Source organism: Esox lucius, chromosome 8 (genome assembly GCF_011004845.1).
Source record: "Esox lucius isolate fEsoLuc1 chromosome 8, fEsoLuc1.pri, whole genome shotgun sequence".
In the NCBI taxonomy this organism is placed as follows: domain Eukaryota; kingdom Metazoa; phylum Chordata; class Actinopteri; order Esociformes; family Esocidae; genus Esox; species Esox lucius.
Genome location: NC_047576.1, coordinates 30,503,170 through 30,523,985, shown reverse-complemented (window position 1 = coordinate 30,523,985; position 20,816 = coordinate 30,503,170). Strand labels below are relative to the sequence as shown.

Below are 20,816 nucleotides of genomic sequence, written 5' to 3'. Positions count from 1 at the left end.
GAGTCTAAGTCTGTGTACATACTGTAGCATCTCTGTTTTGTTCTCCCATCTCAAGGTTACCTGACAGACAGGGACTTGATGCATTTCCTGATGCGTTGTAAGAGGAGTCTTCAGCCCAACGGGGTCATCATCATAAAGGACAACATGGCCCGGAAGGGCTGCAAGCTGGACGCCATCGACAGCAGCATAATTCGCCACCTGGACATCATGAGGGAGATCATCTTCAAGGCCGGTCTGGAGGTACTGGCTGTGGAGAAACAGGAAGGATTCCCTGAAATCACTGTCCCTGTGTGGATGATCGCTATGCATTAGATGGACGTACAGACATGCCAATAAACTGACAGACTGATGGGGCTGAAATACTCTTACACACTATTATAGTAGTGTGTAAGTCTCACACCCAAACTGACAGACAACCACCCTCACAGGCACACACTACTACTACAACTACTACAGACAGATAATAATACTACTGCAATAGTCTCTCATACACAAAAACATTTCTGACAGCCAGTAGGCAACGGCTGTTGAACTGACTTAATCAAAAGTATGTAATGGTCACTGCAAATATTGGAAATAAGTACATAAGGATCTCTTCACAAACATCAGTGTTAAGTCCTGCATGGTGTTTTGAAGACAAAACAAACAAATTTGACATATCAAAAAAGGTTTGGCTTTTGTTCTGAATTTACTTTCTTCAAAGTTCAAAAGCACTGATACACCTAGGAGCACAGGAGGTAAATTACTCAGGTGATCAAATTAAGCAAGATTGTATTTGTGTTTTAGAGATTACTACTACAGTAAAGACAACTACTATTACTGCTATTACTACTGGACACTACAGACACTACTACCACTACATCAGTAAAGATACTACTGCTAATACAGACACTGCTATGACACTTAGAAAACCGGGTTCCAAAGGGAGCTGTCCCCATATGAGAATGCTATATGGTTCCAGAATAACTATTTTAGAATCCTCTGTGGAAAGGAACAAAAAAGTTTTTTTCAATGGACAGTTGAAGACCCCTTCTAGACAGCACAGCACCTTTTTATATAAGAGTGTACAACGCACAAACAGTATTAACACAAAAGTAAAGACAGACTGGTGTATATACATATTCATTTAAAAAAAATAGTAAATTCTTTCTTTTTTTTACTTTTGTCTGTAATATTGGAATTTTTTTATTATGACTTTTTTACATAGACATATTTTAATGATTGACATATCGTTTATCAATGCAATAAGTTCTGCTGACAATATTTTCTGCAGATATTTCATGCCAAATATTAGTATGTATAAGATGTTGCATTCATCATGCTTATTCAATTAAATTATACAATATCCATTATGGTCTTGCAATATTTTATTTGAGATTATACAGAACAATGCAGAATATAATAATAATCGTTATCAATGGTTTGGGTTACCTCAGGGAAAGTTTCTAATAATTGCATACTAATAATTGCATACAGAAATCGCAGAACTATCAGAATTTCAATTTTGTAAATGTTTTGTCTCAGAATATGTTTCCCATTATATTGCTAAAACAAGGGCTAATAGAACCAGAGGTGGGTAATCATAGTTGGCTATTATAATCAGATCTGGGTTGAAAACACGGGACCTATTATCTCATAAATAAATACAGTTGCCCTCCATCCCCTCAGCAAAGTCAACGAACCACTAAGCTGCAATTTAACTTAGCACATCACTGGGAACAAGAGATAATTGAGATCCCCTAAAATGGTTCTAATAATGGTCGTAGTTATTATGTTTTTTAACTAGCTAACAGTAGAAGAACAGTATTGTTTAGGTTAATGACTTTCAGCTGGGGCCTTGAGGAGGAAGAGAGTTGATTACTATTCATTTTGGGTTTGACGGACAGACAGTGCTCGCTTTCATATCTACCTTGGCCTTGGTTCAAGTCTGTCTGGTTCAGTCTGCACAAAACACATCCAGGAGTCGCTTTGAGGAGTGGGCATGGGCTGTACAAAAGGGGTGAGGAGTTGTTCCTTCCTACAGTTGTATGAATGGATGGCTTGTCAATGAAGAGTGACTGAGACCCCTTAAATGAAATAAAGAAGAAATGTATCAAAGTGTTGAAGGCAAGAACTCCCATCTGAGAAGGGATGGCGTGATCTATACGGCTTTATTTAGGTCAGAAAGAGTCTTTTGAGATGTGAATGGCCCATATACATTCCCCACATCCCGTATGAATTAAAGATCAAAATGCCCCATGCTGAAATTTGTAGGTGTTTTTTTTCTCTCAGTCAAATAGCAGCCAAATGTGCTGTCACCTTTTCAGAAGTGGTTAGCGTCTGTGACAGTCAGAGCTATCATTCCTAATACATCTCAATGTCCTCTGCGGCGGCCCAGCAGCAGTTTGAATATATTAGCTGAACTAACACTAATTTGTGCAGTCACGTCAGCAGTGTACAACACTGGGCCGGGGTCCAGATTGACTGCATCAAATCCTGCAGACCTCAAACGGGCTGAAGGGTGTGGGAGTTTACTAAGTTTCATACCATCTAAGGGCCCGGATTAAATGAACACTTAAATCACATATCGGGTCACGGTGAAGGAAATATATTCAAGATCAAAATCTTTACTGTACATTGTGTAATTAGTTGAGAACAAAATGACGTAACAATGGTCAATGGAAACTCAAATCACTAACCGATTGAGGGCTGGATTCAAATTCACACTGAAAATCTAATTAAACAATTGAAATCACAGACTGTTCCAACTTTTGGAATTTCATCACGGCAACTCAGAATGTGACTCATTAGTGCGTATGGCCCCCATGTGTCTGTATGCTCTCCCTACAATGTCAAGGCATGCTCTTGATGAGACAGCGGATGGTGTCCTGGGGGATCTCCTCCCAAATCTGGATTAGGGAATCAGTGTGCTCCTGGACAGTTTGTGGTGCTACTTGGCGGTGTCAGATGCACCACTATAAATCATCCCAGAGATTCTCAATTAAATTCCGGTCTGGGGAACATGAGTGCCAGACAATGGGATCAATGCCTTCGTCATCCAGGAACTGCCTACACACTCTGGCCACATGAGGCCGGGCATTGTCCTACACCAGGAGGAACCCAGGGTCCACTGCACCAGCGTAAGAGCTGACGATGGATCTGAGGATTTAATCCTGGTACCTAACAACAGTCGGGGTACCGTTGGCTAGCACGTGAAGGTCTGTGTGACCCTCCAAGGATGTGCCTCTCCAGACCATCACTGACCCACTGCCGAACCAGTCATGCTGGATGATGTTACAGGCAGCATAATGTTCACCACAGTGTCTCCAGACTCTTTCACGTCTGTCACTTGTGCTCAGTGTGAACCTGCTCACATCTGTGAAGAGATCTGGTCACTAATGGCGGACCTGCCAATTTTGGTGTTCTCTGGCGAAAGCCAATCGAGCTGCATGGCGCTGGACTGTGAGCACATGTCCGACTAGAGGATGTCAGGCCCTCGTGCCACCCTCATGGAGTCTGTTTCTGTCAGTTTGGTCAGAAACATGCACACCAGTAGCCCGCTGGAGGTCATTATGTAGGGCTCTGGCAGTGCTCCTTCTGTTCCTCCTCGCACAAAGGAGCAGATACCGGTCCTGCTGTTGGGTTGATGCCCTTCTACGGCCCTGTCCAGCTCCCCTCGTGTAACGGCCCGTCTCCCGGTATCACCTCCATGCTTTTCAGACTGTACTGGGAGACACAGCAAACCTTCTTGCGACGGCACATATGGATGTGCTATCCTGGAGGGGCTGGACTGCCTGTGCAACCTTAATGGGCTGCAGGTACCGCCTCATGCTACCAGTAGTGACAAGTACACTAGCAAACACAAAACTTGAGAAGAATCAGTCAGGTACGATAGAGAGCAATTGTCTCTGGCCACCACCTGCAAAACCATTCCCATTTTGGGGGTTGTCTTGCTGTTGCCTCTCCAGTGCTCCAGTTGTCACTTTAATTTGCACCAAAACAGGTGACATTGATTCACAATCACTTCAATCAATCAATCAAATGTATTTATAAAGCACTTTTTACATCAGCAGATGTCACAAAGTGCTTTTACAAAACACCTGGCCTTAAACCCCAAGGAGCACAGAACAGTAGTATTGAATTTCAGTGGCTAGGAAAAACTCCCTAAGAATGCCAACATTTCGGAAGAAACCTAGAGAGGACCCAGGCTCAGAGGGGTGACCAGTCCTCTTCTGGCTGTGCCAGGTGGTCATATTAAGATTACAATAATAATATTTAATAAATGCATGTGGGTTGAGTCTAGAGTCTATTCAAACTTAGTCCAGGTCGGAAGCATGACCTGATGGACACGGACAGGGACAACACAGGGGAGGGGGAGGTGTCAGCACAGTGACAGCTGAAATAGTCAGGCATCGTCTCGATCAGTTGACTGGAAATTATTTGTAATTATTATAAGTCACACACTTGTCTATATAAAAGGTTAGCGCTTCTGCTTCCTAACTGGACAGATTAATATTGAAAAGTTACATTGACTTGGTGTTATACTTTGATAATTACATGTTCCCTTATTTTTTTGAGCAGTGTATAACAACAACGAGTGATGTTGTAAAAAATGGATTCATTCGAATTATGCAGCCAAGTCTGATGTCTGATCGTTATAGATGCATTGTGATTCTTTGTGTGAAGAGGATAGTTTCCAGACTGGGCCAATGGCTCGACCAGACAGTTTATGCTTTGATCCTAAATGGAGTGAGCATTGGTGGGCTCCACGTGGGGCGTAAAACCTCCAGCCAGAATACTTTCTACCTGTGATGGAAAGAGATGAGATAGGAGGTTTGCTTTGCATCCCCATTCCTTGGAGAATTTGTTCATGAGCACACTTGTAATAGTATATACAGTCACATAAAAAGGTGATATGATGGTTCTTCATCTATGGTGAGAAAACCACTTATCTCCACTCAACGTTTTTAGCATGCTGGCTGTCCACCTGCCCGCGCATATCAGTGCAATGGATGAACCTCCATCTGCTCCATCAGCTCAAAGGTCAGGGATTGGTTACGTACTTTTAATAGGCCCTGTGAACGTGATATTTAATTGAGCAACGTGGGATGGGCCTCGGGTATCAGCTGTTGCTGATGTGGAGCTTTAATCCAAGCCAAACAAACAGTGACACATTACAGTATCCTGGCTGGCAGGCGAACTCTGGTTCTGAGTTACTTCTCTCATCCCTGGCCTCTGTATTGCACTGAAGGAGAATTCACTGTAAGGGAAAATCCCAGTTTTTACTGAAATGTTTGACTTATTCTATAAGCACCAGCTTGGAGAGTTATTGGAAAATATTGCTCACAACAAAGCAAGGGAATTATTTCCCATCTGTGCCTGGTGCAGCTTTATTGTAGGCGAGCACGGTCAAGTGTACTGTGACTTGGCCATGAACCTTAGACGGATTCACTGTGAATGCATTTGGGTCACTGAGGGCTTCAGCAGGAGTAAAGACCCAGACCGATGGGAGCCTTCTGCATCGAAGGGATGGCTTCAAACTCTTTTAATTTAGTCGGGTCATTTTAATGAAGAGACATTTTTTTCATTGAAAAGCCAAAATCTCAACCTTGCAGGGTAACCACACCCCCCTGAGCTTTTCTCTGACCAGAAGGAACACAGAGGGCAAAGGTCTACATTTATGCTCACACTGTGAATCTGTGAGTCCAGTAACTGACAAATACAGCTGCTTTAAACGTCAGGTCTATGTCTCTCCAGACGTTCCTCGTCTCTACATTCGCTCTGCTGTCTTCGCTGTATAAGCATCTTATGTACTTGTATAAAAAGACTACCAAGGACTTTCACACAGGCTGTGCATGAAAAGTGTGTGTGTGTTTAGTTATGTACACTAATAGTAAAAATAAAAGCATTCAGCCTTATCACAGCTGGTGGCAAACAGCAGTGGCAACAGCAGAAGGGAAATGACATATACAAGTGCATGCATTAATTCCCTCTAATTTGTTATAACAAACACCTCATGTAATTACACAGAGCAAAGAGGAACCACCCTATTAACTCAAAATGAAGTGAGAACAAGGGAGAGGGTGAGAGAGGAAAGCCAACCGTTGGGTTATCCTGCTAGTGTGTTGTCTAAGAAACATGTGTAGCTAGCTTGTGCGCTGTAGTTATTTGGTTCTCCGTGCCCCTGGAAGCCCTCTCCCTCATGCTGGTTTCAATTCCATAACCTTTCAGATCACAGCATAATGAGTCAAAATGGCTCGCACATGCACATTATGCCCCGACGAATCATTTTTCCACCAAACCAATTTACTCCCGTGATTAAATCTTTTTTTCCAACATGAGTCAGAGAGGGGAGCTGGTCGAGGCTGTGATTTGGTGTGTGTGTGTGTGTGTGTGTGTGTGTAGCCGTGTTTTGGCACTTTTGTGTACACGTCTGTGCGCTTATGTGTTTAAACTACAGTTCTGATGGGCTGTGTGTGCGCACACATGTGTATGCTCATGTGCATGCTCATGTGTTAAGGTGTGTGTGTGTGTGTGTGTGAGATGCGCAGAAACACGACCCAGTGCTGGAGCCATTAGCTGTTCTATTAAATCTCAGGGGAGTTAAGAGGACAGACTTTAACGACAGGTATTTCCTGTCTCTTGATCTTGGGAGGCAGAACGTCTTTGTGCCAGTGGGGGTTCAGCTTTCATAACAATTTGTGGTTTGATGCCAACAGTTTATTATTCAATTTTATTTAGTGTGTGTGTTTGTGTGTGTGTGTTGAGGGAGTGGGGGGAGAAAGCTGGATGGAGAGAATCCAAAGACAAAAATGAAAGAAAGAACGAAACACAGGGACCTCTTGTGTGTTACAGTTGAGAGTCTGGTTGAAGAGGACTCTCCCTTCCCCTCTCTTTCCTCACCCCTCTCCCCTCTCCCCTCACCCTCTCCAAGTCCTTGACTCCTCCACACCACGCCTAAAACAGGGCAAAAGTGTCTGTAAGCACCTTGGTTTTTCTGTGTTATTTTTTTGGAGGGGGGGGGGGGGCACTGTCTCTCAGTGCTTGAGGAGGTATTTTGGAGGTGATTTTGACTGTGAGGAAAACAGGATGTGAGCTTTTAAGACCACACTAGAGAAGTGTATGGCAGAGGGGAACATTGTTCGGGCATGTTCTTAGCCTTGTATACAAGGGGAACATTGAAACGACCCAGTGAATAAGATGTGAGGAGAAATTTATTGGACTCACATGGGTGACATTTTTTTGTCAAACCTAATAGCAATTTACTCCTCATTCAGGCCGCCTGCTTCAGGGGACAAGCATGGTGAGTACTGGAGTAATTCGTGTCCTCTGGAAAATGTGGTAGAGTATAATTTGTGATCTTCGGGTGATATTTGTTCTGAGGCATGTACTCGGCTGTAACTTGTTGCACAATATTTTGCTCTTCAGCGTAGACATTAAACAGATCCATCAATCACACCTTGCAATCGCCAGGTCTCAATCCTTATCCCACAAGTGACGATGCGGGGCGACACTACATAATTAACAAATCAAAATAATGATACAGAGTTATGTAACTGGTGACCTTTGACCCAGACAAGGCCACTGGCACCAGGCAGCAGCAATACAGTAGCGTGAAAAGCCTCCCATCACTAACCCATCACTCCACATGACGCTCTGCAGGAGGAACCCAAGGGCAACAGCAATCCTACTAATTTGAGGCAAGTTTAGGGATTTTACGAACTAAGCTGTGAAATATGACTTCAATAACGGTCACAAATGGCAGCTAGCGCAGGCAGTCTGGGCCGGGGCAGGGAGGGCCGTGTCGTGGCAGGAGTTGTCGGAGGAATGGTACGGTTTGTGGAAAATAAAGAAGTCTGATTCATTCCTCGCCCACCCCCACCGCCGCGCTGCCACCTTGGCAGGACATGTTAATGAAATGTGAAAATAGTTGTGGCGCGTCAACTATGGGCATGGCGAAACCACGCTCCATAAACCCATGATTAAACCCCTGTCCCTGCAGTGTGGGCCTAATTCTGCAGACACTCCGCTCTGCTTCGGCAGTAGGCGGCTTCGCAGCGTTCGAGCCTCGAGACGAGAGGGCAGACCGACCACGTCTGTGAGAGAGATTTGACAGGAGCCGCAGCTTGTTTTAACGGGTACTGCGGGGCACATTGCAAGGCCTCGGCCTCACCCCGCTTCTGCCCCAACAGCCCTGTGGTCGGATTTTAAAGACCCCAAATAACAAACCTACGTTGGAAATTTGGGTTGTGATTTGTGCCTTTTTATTGCCACTATTTAGAAAGGAATTAGTTGACAATTAGACTAAAACATGAAATGGGTTTCTTCCCCCGTACATCTTCGGAAAACTCAGTGTGGCCCGTACTCTTGTGAATATAATCACATGTCTTCGAGGATTATTTTAAAGACAATAACCGTGCTGTCTGCAAAGACAGTGCAGTGTCTGTATGCATGAGATGCAATGTTTAAACCGCACACATTTCCAGTGAGAAATGTTCATCTAACGACTCCCACTGGCCGTCAGTGCCTGGGAATGAGTTAAGGGATGTTGTTCATTGTCACATGACGTTAAGAATACAGACAGAACCTGATCCCCTCCCTTCCCGCCCTTTCAAAAAGTACCCCCAGCCCCCTCAGCCCCCCAGCTCCCAGCCCAGAACCCCCAACCCCACACATCTTGCCTGCAGATGTGGCAAGACCACAAACACTTCAAAGTGCCTCTCCTCAGACCAGCACCATACCCTGACGCCAACTGTAAATGTCCTGGACACGGAGCGCAGAAAATATTAAGCCCCCTCTGCTCGCAATGGCCAGGCAGACGTTGAAAAAAAAACACAGCCCCCCCACTAAAACACTTAATGAGTCATGATCCTCCGAAGCGCCAGTCAGGGAACCAGGCAACAAAGGAAGGACTCATCTCTGTTCACGTCCAGAGTGGAGTTGACTGTGTAGCAGGGCCGGTTCTAGGCATACATAAGGCATACCTAAGCAACATAAGAGGAGTCTTCGACCGATAGGGTGACCCCAATTACTAGGGGAGGGGGCCCAAAATCGAATTTAGCTATGGGGCCCCAATAGGCGAGAGCCGGTACTGCTCTGTAGTCATCAGGTTATCAGGCATTTACCTGGTACTTGGCATGAAGTCAGAGAACGAAGGTGAGGCACGGGGAGCCAGATTGCATCATAGATGATTAGAAGTGAATGGAAGTATGAGTCAGAGAGTCTGAGGGAGGAGGAGAGACAGAGGAGAGAGAAAAACATGCTTCTCCAGATGGATGTGTTTGTGAATTGTTATAGAGGAGAGGGTCTCAAGGCCTTTTCCGTCAGAGCCTCCTATGACTGTCAGATAATTGTATAATTGCTGTGGGCCCCTAAAGAGCTCAATCACAGAATGCTATAGAGTGTTGAAGCTCCGTTAGCTGCCTGCCTAACTAAACCACGAGGTTGCATCCCTTCGTTCCCATGCACTTTCTGTGTTTCTCATGGAACATGAAATACACTCGCTTTCTCCCAGGGGATTCTGGGAAAGAGGAAATATGTAAATGTCTCATCTGATTCTCCATCCTGGAGAACTCTGACCTGGAGTTAAGTAAAAAAAAAAAAATATATATATATATATATATCTCTCTCACTGTCTGTTGAAGCGTCCCATCAGGAGAATGACGTGGGGGCGGAGAGATGGCGCGAGAACAATGAAGCTTTTTCATTTAAAGACGGGTGCTATTTGACAGCTGAAAGCTTTTGTTCCATGGCTATAAGGGCATTACCATAAAACGTGTGCCAGACACTTCATCCTGCTTTGAGTGTTTTTCATGGATGATCCTCAACATGTAGGCTTAAAATCATAGTTTGTTCCACCCAAGGGAAACAATGGTCAGAAATTGGTCAGAACTATGATCCGTTACTACTCTGGCTGGTTCTCATCCCACTGAACACGCAAACATGGACACGGACACACACAAATACACACATGCACACACGCTTGTGGACCTTGGGGTGCATGGCAGTCGTCCAGAAGTTGGATGGATGAGGCGTAAGTCAGGCTTTATTCTCCTGACAGTGACGGCAGGAGCGCTAACGATCAGGCCCTGAGACCCATGTTTCCCTCTCTCTTTCTCTCTCTCTCTCTCTCTCTCTCTGTCTCTCTCTCTCTTTCTGTCTCTCCCGCTCTGTCTCTCTCGCTCTCACAACATCTCTCACGCTGACTGAGTGGAGGAGGCAACAGAAACCTAACCTCATTAGCTACAACAACGGCACTGTGAATTTGTTTTCAATTACAGTCTAATTTAAGCCTCATCCAAACCTACCCGTTACCATATTGGATAAGACGGGTCTGGCCTGTCTGTTTGTGATCATAAATGTTTTGGAGTGGAGACATACTGCGTATGTTATGTTTGCGTGGTAGAGAGCTGTGTTGCCATATTTAATCTGTTTATCTATTGCAGTTTTTGAACTCTTTCCCATGGTCATATAAACTAGAATAGAATAGTTTAAGATATTGTTGAAACTTGCTCATACTATTCCAAGTTGACACTCCACAATGTCTCCCTGTAAAAACAACAACTACCCAATGTTTAAATATAAACCAAAGTGCCCATACACATTAGATCCATATTCAAGCATTTTATCGTTTTTTTATAAGGAGACAATGAGGAGAGTCTACCTGGAGCTGTGGAGTTAGAGCGGGGCAGAACAAAAACCTAAACCATTCTATTTTTCTAAACATTTCCATTGCAATTTTTTTTTTTATTCAAGTCCAATTCCATGTCTGTGTGAATTTGTGTGGGTGAAATGGCCTTGAGCATTTCAGAGCCAACTACATATTTTCCAGTTGTGAATGAAAGTAGGAGCAGATGTTTTTGTTTTTCTCTTCATATTTTCTCATAAGGCTTTTCACCAAAGACGTGGTAAACTTCCAGTCATTTTGTGTGTTTTTTTCCCTATAATGGCTTAATGTTTATCTGTCTGTTCTCGCTAAACTAATCTACAACCGTCAGCATTGTTTCAGTGCAGAGTTGGGTTGTGTTGTATGAAGGGTGGAGTATCATTCAGGCCCACAGGTCTTACATGCCAAGTATACACACACAGTAACTGACGTGAATGTTAACAGGTGCTGTAGTTTAGCATGATCATTGTGTCAATTCTGTGAACTGCTGTATGTGCTGGGAGGATATGTGCATGTACACGTGTGTGACAGAAAGAGTTGAACATGTTCTACTATGTTCCAAAACCTCCTACACACACACACACACCAACGCACTCATACAATCACACACTACAGGTATCCATTAAGTACGTTCATTATTAACACCATGATTGTAATATCATCTGCATCTGACGGCCTGAAAGTGACAGCATTCAAGCTTTTTTTACACATATAATTCAACTAAAATGAAAACAGATGCTTTAAGTTCTCTGACACTACACGTAAACAGAAATAAAGCAAAAACACATTTCTAGTGGCTGTGTTGGCTGACTGTACCTGTGTGTTGGTTTTTTAGGAGTGTGTGTATTTATGCATGTGTGAGTGGACATATGTGGCTGTGTGTGTGTGCTCAATATCCTGCGCTCGGATGTCCTAAACAAGAGGAGAGTCAAATTCTGAGGCTCCTTGCCATCGTCAGGCGGTAACGTGAGTAATGAGCTCTGTCAGAGAGCGGTGGCTGACTGACGTTTTCCACCACACTGGAATCTCCCTTAGCGCTGAAGGCTACATGCTAACGACAGCTCCATGCTAATGACGTTGCGTCTGACACAACCCTAAAGAGGCAGCTGATGAGATGATTGGCCGATTGGCCACCCACTCATTCTCCTACAGGAAGAGCTGTTCTGACCACTGTGGATAATTGTAACTGGTCTACTGTAAAAACAGATACATGTCGTAGCAGAATGCTTCAGTCCGGGAGGGCCCAAACACATGTTTTTTGTTTATATTTGCTAAGTTCCTGTCCTCAACAGGTGTCCTGGATCTGAATAAGTCTCTGATCAGAGAAAGAGGATTAACAGAAGTGTTTCAGCCCTCCAGGACCGGAGTTTCCTAGCCCTGATGTAGCCTAGAATATCAATATAACACAGGGACGGTTCTAGTAGTCGCTTAGGGCCCCTGACCGCTAGGGAGCCCTCACTGCTGGGAGTTTTTCCTAGCCACTGTAATCCAACACTACTGTTGTTTGCTCCTTGGGGTTTAAGGCCAGGTGTCTCTGTAAAGCACTTTGTGACAACTGCTGTTGTAAAAAGGGCTTTATAAATACATTTGATTGATTGACTGCTAGGGAGACCATGGTCGCTAGGGGAGATGGGCCCCCAAATCTAATTTTGCTTAGGGCCCCCAAAAGGCTAGAGACGGCACTGATACAATGGCACATCAATAATCGTTTGATAGCTAGGGTGCGACAATGCTACCAGGACCTTCAAATTAATTTCAACCAAAACAAGAGTCCTGTGTTTATTTAAGAAATTAGGTAGCATTTTTCCCCTTGTCTTAGGGCTATTATTCATTTAGCGTGATGGCATCTCTCCTGAGACGATCTCTCAGTGTGAAAACACACTAGTTCACAGGACACACCCTTCACGTTACCCAAACCTTCAGGCGTTCATGAAATAAAACAAAATGTTCTACCTTCCACAAAAACACACAGGCAGCACTTATCCCCGTTTTATTTTTTTTAAAGTGTAATTAGATTCATTAAATAGTGGTGGGTAGGCATGTCTGTGTGTGTACAATCTTTCCCTGTAGACAGCATAGGCCTATATGGTAGGGCCTATGCCTGCCCGTAACGCGAGTGTTCGTGTGCTTACGATAATTGCTTGTGTTTATGTGTACGTGGGATATTAAACAATGGTAACAAACACATTAAATAAATGCTTCCCTAATCCACCAGGCACCGCTCCCACTACATTACCTCTGGTGTTGGCCGGCCGGCCTGGGGTGGGTTAAAGGCGTTGTGGTGTTACTAATGTGGTGAGCAGGAGTTGGCCAGTTTCTGTTATAATAAAGACATTAAAAAAGCTCCCCATTAAACTATTTTCAGCCCGAGGGTTGGGAAGAAGGGGGTGCGCAGGGATTTGGAGGGGGGCATAAAAGTTAAGAGAGAGTGAGATGGAGGCCTGCTCAGCAGTGCGATGCAGTTCCAGGCAGCCAGTGTTTTGGTGCCAGGGCAACTCCGCGTCGTTGATGGCTACAGTAAAGTAATTACTAACACATGGTAATTAATGGGTTTACTGGAGAATTGTGGGATGTATGAGTTGATGGATTGATGGATGAGAGAAAAAGAGAGGACGGGCGGTGAAGAGGGCGAACAAGAGAGAGATTAACTCAGTGAGGGGAAATGCGAAAGAGCGAAGGAGTCAGATGAGGTATCCTCCCCGTTTGGAATGTACCATGATTCTATAACGCCAGAGACGTAACAATGGTTACCATCTGATGAGGGTTGATGGTGGTTGGCTGTGCCAGCTCCTCCATCGCGACGGTTCGGTTTACGTTTCATGTGGGACATTTAACGCAACCATACCCTTGATGTGGTGCAATGGTAACTATGTCAGCCAGAGTCGGACCGTGCCCGCAGGGGAGACGCCGCTTGATAAATTATCAACATCAACAAACCAACGCTGATGAAAGGGTTTGGCCGACTTTTCAAAACGCCTTGTTGAGCAAACAAATTCAGGCGGCGGGCGTTAAGCAAAACTCCTGCGGTGGCGACAACTGATACATTTACGAGGTTGTAATTCAAATTAGATAAACAAATGTCTGAAATCAAATTACTGAGCGAGTCCTCATATTCTCACACTGGGCTTTGGTTGCACAGGACGAGAATGTTCCATATAGAATGGTTTAACCTCAATATTCTGCTTCTATAGATTGGGGGCCAGTAGATGACACTGTCGCCTCTCACCGATATGTGTGCAACAAGCCAGCAAGTAACACTGCGCTAAAAGCATCTGACCAGCTGCTAGAATGGATCCCTGATGTGCCTCAAGTTTGTTCTGTCCCTGAGCAATAATCGCTCACCAGATCATTGCTGTAAATTGGAATGTGTTCTCAGCCAACTCAACTGGTAAAATTTGGGAAATAAATAATGAAAAACGTAGCTGAAGAATTGCCATCAATCATCTTTTTTATTATTGTATTTAAACTTTATTTGAGCAGGGAGTCAAACTGCATAAGAGCAAGATATCTGTCTTAAATTACAGAACTACTGAAAGAAAATCAGTAAAAAGGTTAATCGGCCGCATTTACGCTTAATGGTTACTTCTAAACAAAAAGCTTTTTGGAGATTCTTATGCTCACAATGTTATTTTGAGTTTGAACATTTACAAGCAGAAATGAATGGGAGACATGGTTATAACCTTTTGTACATTACCATTAAAACACAAAACTTTAAATGTACATAAGAAGAGCTGTGTCTAGCCAGCTATAGCTATCTGTCTCTGTGTAGCCTGCTGAAGCTGTCTGTCTGTGTAGCCTGCTGTAGCTGTCTGTCTGCAAAGGCCTGAGTCAGTAGAAGAGACAAAAATAGATGGGGGAAAAGGAGACACACTGTTCAGAGAACTTATCCAAAGCTCCTTTTGTGACTCCTCAAACACGCCAAGAGGTGAACATTTTGATGCCTCATCTCATTGCTAACTCCCAATTTATTCAGCCACTTTCTTAGTTAAACAAATGTACACTTAAACCCACCCTGATTCTCCTGTTGTGTTCTTAAATACCTGAGTGTCCTACCTTTCAGTCAACTCTGACTTGTCCACATGGTCCAAAAGCCTGGCCTATTAATTGTTCAATTACAGAAATCTGCTTTTTGGAATGGTTTTAATAGCCTATTTTAAATAATTGGTTTTAAGCTAGGCTGGATTCCTAACTAAATGTTTCAGTGATGTTTTACTGTTGTAAGAGAACAAATTATTTTCTCAATTACCTGCACAAACGGCTGAATAAATGTGTTCTTTAACTTGTCTTCATTGAATGCATTGGTCAAATATAAACAGCATAATCTGGAAAATCTATGTGAACCATGAATGTATGAACCATTAGTATTTATTAACTGGTTGAACATCCTTTCGCAGCAATTACCTCTATGGTTGCTAATCAAACCCACACAACTGCACAACAGTTAAGAGGTATGAATTTTCGACCATTACTCCTTAGAGAAAGTTTTCATTTCCCCAATATTTTCTGTGGGTCTTGTGTTAATAGCTTGCTTCAGGTCATTCTACAGCATATCAATAGGACTGAGGTGAGTCCATTCCAAAATGCACATTTTCTTCTGTGAGCTTTGCTGGACAGTTAGTCCTAGGGAAGGTAGCAGTAGCACTGACTTTCCTCCATTATTCTGTCTGACTGTAGACTGATGTAGGCCCAAGTCATTTGAAATACTTCAGTAGCCTCATGAGCCACAACAACTCTTCTGAGGTCTTCTGATATTAATTTAACTGGGCTATATTCAACTTTTACCAGTGTTTTGAGGGTGAAACTTTTTGGTATCATTTGATATCATTTGCTGTCATTTGAACACCTGACCTCAATTACCCATTTTGAAAGAACTTGTGAACTTAGATGTTTACATACATTTTCCAGCTAATGCCGTTTTTGGAAGAGTAACATGCAGACTTGTAAAAGTACACATTTTTGTATTTTTTAAATCACACTTGGGTTTATCTATTGTTCTGACTTATAAGGATAAGGATCAGACTGTATTTTGGAAGCCACGTATGCAGGAATGCAATTTTTCAGAAGGGTAAAGAAACCATTTCTCACAACTGTATGTATATATTGATATACTACTACTTCTGTTTAAAAAAATATATAAATAAAATGTATTCAATCTATGAATAACCATGGAAAAGCAAGGGGTGGTTAAAGAGCTGCATGCGGCTGAAGAGTTGATATAGCTGCCGACCTCTGACATTGGCTGTGGCAAAAACTTGTCAAACATTTTACAGATTGAAATTGATATTGTGTTTAGATGTAATGCAGTTGATTTGGCATTATAAAACAACCAATTATGATAAGTATAAAATTCATACAAGCATTAAAGTCCAATTATTATTCAAATGTTGTTTGTAAGTGATCCAATTAACAAGTTCAATATCTCCCATTCGACCTAGGCTACACGATGTGTTCCCGGCTCATGATTCAAAGATAGAATCTGAAACTTAACATGTGCAAAATATTAAGTTCATTCGTTTTCTATACCTACATACTCAATATGCACAGAAAACACATCAATCATATACATCGGTGTGTGTGTGTGCGGTCCAAAAACTGCAGCCACACCCAAGGGGCTCATGCCTTTTCTACCCATATCTCATATTATGCAGGTACCTGGGAAAAGGGATTATATCACCTTCTTGTTTTCAATTCAGTAATAAAAAGCTTAGTAAATCCTTCCTACTTCCACGTAATAATAAATAAGTAGAAAATAAGTGAAATCATTCTACTAATAATAAAATATATTTCATATAAACACAACTTAATTGGGGCATAATAACAGAAATTGGCTAGTTTAGCACAGACAAAATGCATTCATAAGTAGTGTAAAATGCATGCAAAAGTAGTGTGAAATGCATGCATAAGGAGTGTGAAATGCATTCATAAGGAGTGTGAAATGCATTCATAAGGAGTGTGAAATTAATTGATAAGGGGTGTGAAATGCATGCATAAGGAGTGTGAAATGCATTCATAAGCAACATGTAAAATGTGGTTTTATTTTCTGCTGCTCTATTCCATCTCCAAGTATTCTGTTGCCAGCTTTGCATGTCTGCAAACACAGAAAGGTGTATATACTGGATGTATTCTTGAAGAGGCATTGATCAGATCGCAACATGCAATTAAAGACAGACAAATGTTTGGGTCTATAAATAGACTGAATACTATGACGTAGAAAGAAGACAGAGAAGTTTAGCAACCTACTGGGATTGGCACGTATCACTGGCCAATACCACACAGTCAGTATTGTTAAAGTGGTCCAATCATGCTACTTTCCGTTTAGTATTCCTGTCACATAAACCAATTGCAGCAGACCTAGACTATTGGGTTCTACAGTACAATGATAATGTGAAACTAATTTGAGGCAATAAGCCACACATGTAACAGTAATGTTCAAAAGAGCAGCTTGTGTGAGTTACTGGTTCCCATGATATCAGACCACCATGTTGTCTGGGTCTCTGTATCAGCTGTGGTGATGTGGCTTGATGAACAGTTTGGGGCATCTGTCACCAAGAGCTTAATGGATCCTGATGTTCATAATCGCCCCCTACAAAACATGGAGTTTGGTTTTTAGTGGAATACCTCAGTGTTTGAGGACTGGGTCAAATTAAGATTGTATTTCTGTAAGTGCGGGTTTGTGTGTACCAAGCCCAAAAGTCATCAAGAGAATATTTCCCTGTTTTTATATTCTCCACTGAAGCATCTTTTCAGTCATTCCTCCAAGAAATTCCAGAACTCAACTTTTCCTGATTAGTTTAAGAAAACAAATGTATCCAGTCACAACAGATGTCTTGAGACCGAATATCATCACTGCCTGCCTACATTTATACATGTTTGTTGATAGGAATGGTTTCTATTAAATCATTTCAAATACACCAGTGTGTTTGACCTATCACTTGAAAACATTTTTATTATTTTCTAGTCTTAGGCTGTCTCCACAAAGGGTTTAAAAAAAAATATCAAATACACTTAATAGAATTTTCTCCAAAACACAAAGAAGGTTTTACAGGTAACCGGCAGCAAATTAGAGAGAGATTAGGACATTGCTTTAGTAGGAATAATAATGACTAATTTAGTTCTTTACGTCCATGGAACACCAGCCATGGGTCTGGTCCACTAACCCTGCCTTGCAAACAACACTGACGCCAGCTTTTTTTTTGCCCATACATTTTTAGTCTGCCTTCTCAAGCAGAGTCTACTTAACTCTGTGGCAGGAAACAAACCAAATCTGTGACTCCTGTTCATTTTGTGCCCCACTTTCAGAATCTAATTAAATCAGGTAATATGGATGTGTTGAATGGGTTGAGTAAAGGCCGTATATGAGGCTAGGCTACTCATAACTCCAGGGGAGGGATTGATGGGGTATCTGTATGTAGAGACTCCTGCCAAACCACGGACTGCTAATGGGCATGCATTCTCTCTCTCTCGCTCTCGCTCTCTCTCTCTCTCTCTCTTTCCCTTTCTATCTCTCTTCTCCCATGTGTGTCTCTCTCTCCTAGCTCTCTCTGTGCTGCTCCCTCACCCTTCTCTCGCTCTCCTGATTGGGACCAGATGTGAGCTCTACTCTGGGACAAGGCTGAGATGAGAGACAGCGAAGCCGCCAGACCCACAGTTAAATTTATGGAACCAGTAATGAATAAAACAATAGAAGATTAAATGTGCCATAGTAAAAAAATACATTGATTAATAATGTGATTCTCAGTCCATATTGTGGGACCATGCTGAAGGCAACTTGTGTGTTTGTATTTGGCTAGCGTTGTATGACAGCAAGTGGAAGTGCTTTTCTTTCTCTGTTTATGTGCATCTCAGATTCCGCAACTGAGGTTCTTTAGAAAACTGAACGAAGCCTGTGGCGACCCATTTAACCAGTTGTCATCACTATGACAGCTGGTTTGCTTGGGAGCTCGGTCATTTGAGGCTGTTTTCCAGTCTGGCTCCAAACTGTTCAGCCAATACCCTTCTGAAATCAACAACATGTCTCATCAACTTCATGTCTATTCCCTTATCCACCGTCTACACGGTGGATAACTTTACTCTTCCTCCCAGGCTGGCCCACAGTTCGTCTCTCTCTCCCTGTATCTGTCCAAAACAGTCACTGGCTGGATAGTCTCTTGGCAACTTGATCCCCTCCAACTCAGTCTTGAACTTATAGCCTAGCTCTGGGTCAGTGGCCTGGGTGTTTAGCTCACTGGCTAGGCCATGAAGTTAGCTGGACACCAGGAGGGTGACGGAAGGCTAGGGCTTAGAAAATGCAGAAAGCCTCGGTGTGTACAAAGCAAGTATGTACACAGGGCTTCACTGAGGACAGCTGCCAGGGGAAACAGTGAAGAGAGGAACCAGGTAAGACAGATAGACAGGTCTCTATTATTTCACTGAGCACTGTTCACTGTTCAGATGAGTGGGAGGGAGACTCTCTAAAAGCTTTAAGAGCATTTGGCCTGGTTTTGTGTGGCACGACATGTGAGCCACATAATAATGATGTTAGGACTGGCAATGATTCTCTGGGACAGACAAACCCATATAAAGGAATGTTGCCGTATATTAAAAAGGATTCGAATATATCTGAAACGACTTCGGTAACACCTTAGCTCAACAGCACAGGCCCAACTAATAAGGCAGTTGGAATGGAGAATGCAAAAAAAGGGCAACGCACAGAATTGGATAGAGATTAGGGAGAGAAGGATACAAAAGAAGTGGAAAGCTTGAAGATCTTTCCAATGGTACTGTTCTCCATTAGAAGAGGTAGTAATCGTGTATGTCTGGGAGACGGCGATATAGTGAGAGAAATAGTGAGAGACAAAAAAGGGGAGAGTGTGACAGAAAATGGAAGAGGGGTAGAGAGATAAAAAGACACTGTGTGCGTGATGTCAACTGGGGTTAGCGCTCCAAACTCACTGCAGATGGCAGGACGAGAGGTCAGGGATGGAAATTAAAGAACAAATTCAGAACAGGAGCAGGGAGGCAGTTCTGGAGTTGGATAGGGTAGGGGGGACAGAAGGGTCAGGGCAGACCCAAACATATGGGCTTTTTAAACAGCAATTAGACGCGCCTCCGCTTCCACCTCCGAGCTACAGGGGACGATTTGACCCCCAATCATCCTCAATTTCTCCTGAGCCATCTGAATCTCCGAGATGTGTTCCTTTAGATTGGGTGTTTATTTTTCGGGCTGTTTCCTGTTTGACTAAAAGGCTGTGCAAGGCTGTGCATATTTATGGGTGGCAGTGAGGGCAAGGGCGACGCGTGGCCACGCATTCAACCCTCACAGTCCCTCCCCCAAACTCTACTAGTCAAAACTCTATTTTATTTCATTCAACTTAGTTATGATGATAATTCACACCCCCGTTTAACATTTACCCATTCATTGTCAAGCTATTAAAACACAATCACCACAAATGTTTTCCATTATTATTTGGACCAACCTACTCATTCAACGGTATTTCTTTGTTTACAAGTTTGTCCACATTGTAGGACAATAGTGAAGATATCAATACTATGAAATAAAACATATGGAATCATGTAGGAATTTCAAAAAAGTGTTAAACAACTCAAAATAAATGTATATTATACCTTCTTCACAGAAGACACCCTTTGCCTTGGTGACTGCTTTGTACACTCTTGGCATTCCAACAGTCTTGTAGGAGTGTTCACATATGCTGAGTTCTTGTTGGCTGCTTTTCCTTTACTCTGTGGTCCAACTCATCCCAAACCATGTCATTTGGGTTGAGGTCGAGGAATTGTGGAGGCCAGGTCATCTGATGCTGCACCATCACTCTGACAAATATCCCTTACACAGCCTGCCGTTGTGTTTTGGGTCATTGTCTTGTTGAAAACTAATGATAGTTCCACTAAGCAAAAACCAGATGGGATGGCGTGTGAATGCTGAATGCTGTGGTAGGCATGCTTTTCGGGTGAGCCTTGAATTCTAAATAAATCAATGACAGCGTCACAAGCAAAGCACCCCCACACCATCACACCTTCTCCCACATGCTTCACGGTGGGAACCACACATGCTGAGATCATCGGTTCCCCCACTCTGCATCTCAAAAAGACAGCAGTTGCAACCAAAAATCTCTAAGTTGGACTCATCAGACCAAAGAACAGATTTCCACATTTCTCATGTGTCCTTGCCCATGGA

The 20,816-nt window shown here is 43.0% G+C and overlaps 1 protein-coding gene across 2 annotated transcripts in view; it reads left to right on the top strand.

The window, feature by feature from the left end:
• The window catches only part of mettl11b (methyltransferase like 11B), a 33,227-nt gene extending 14,977 nt beyond the window's left edge, over nt 1-18,250 (top strand). Inside the window, exons 4-5 of one of the 2 annotated variants that reach the window (XM_020048863.2) lie at nt 56-240; nt 18,181-18,250. In XM_020048863.2, coding sequence (XP_019904422.2) covers nt 56-240; nt 18,181-18,222 — 227 coding nt within the window. In that variant the 3' untranslated portion in view covers nt 18,223-18,250. Of the gene's footprint in view, nt 1-55; nt 1,101-18,180 lie in introns of those variants that run through there. The other variant, XM_010872498.3, reaches the window with a different exon arrangement.
• The last annotated feature ends 2,566 nt before the right edge of the window (nt 18,251-20,816 follow it).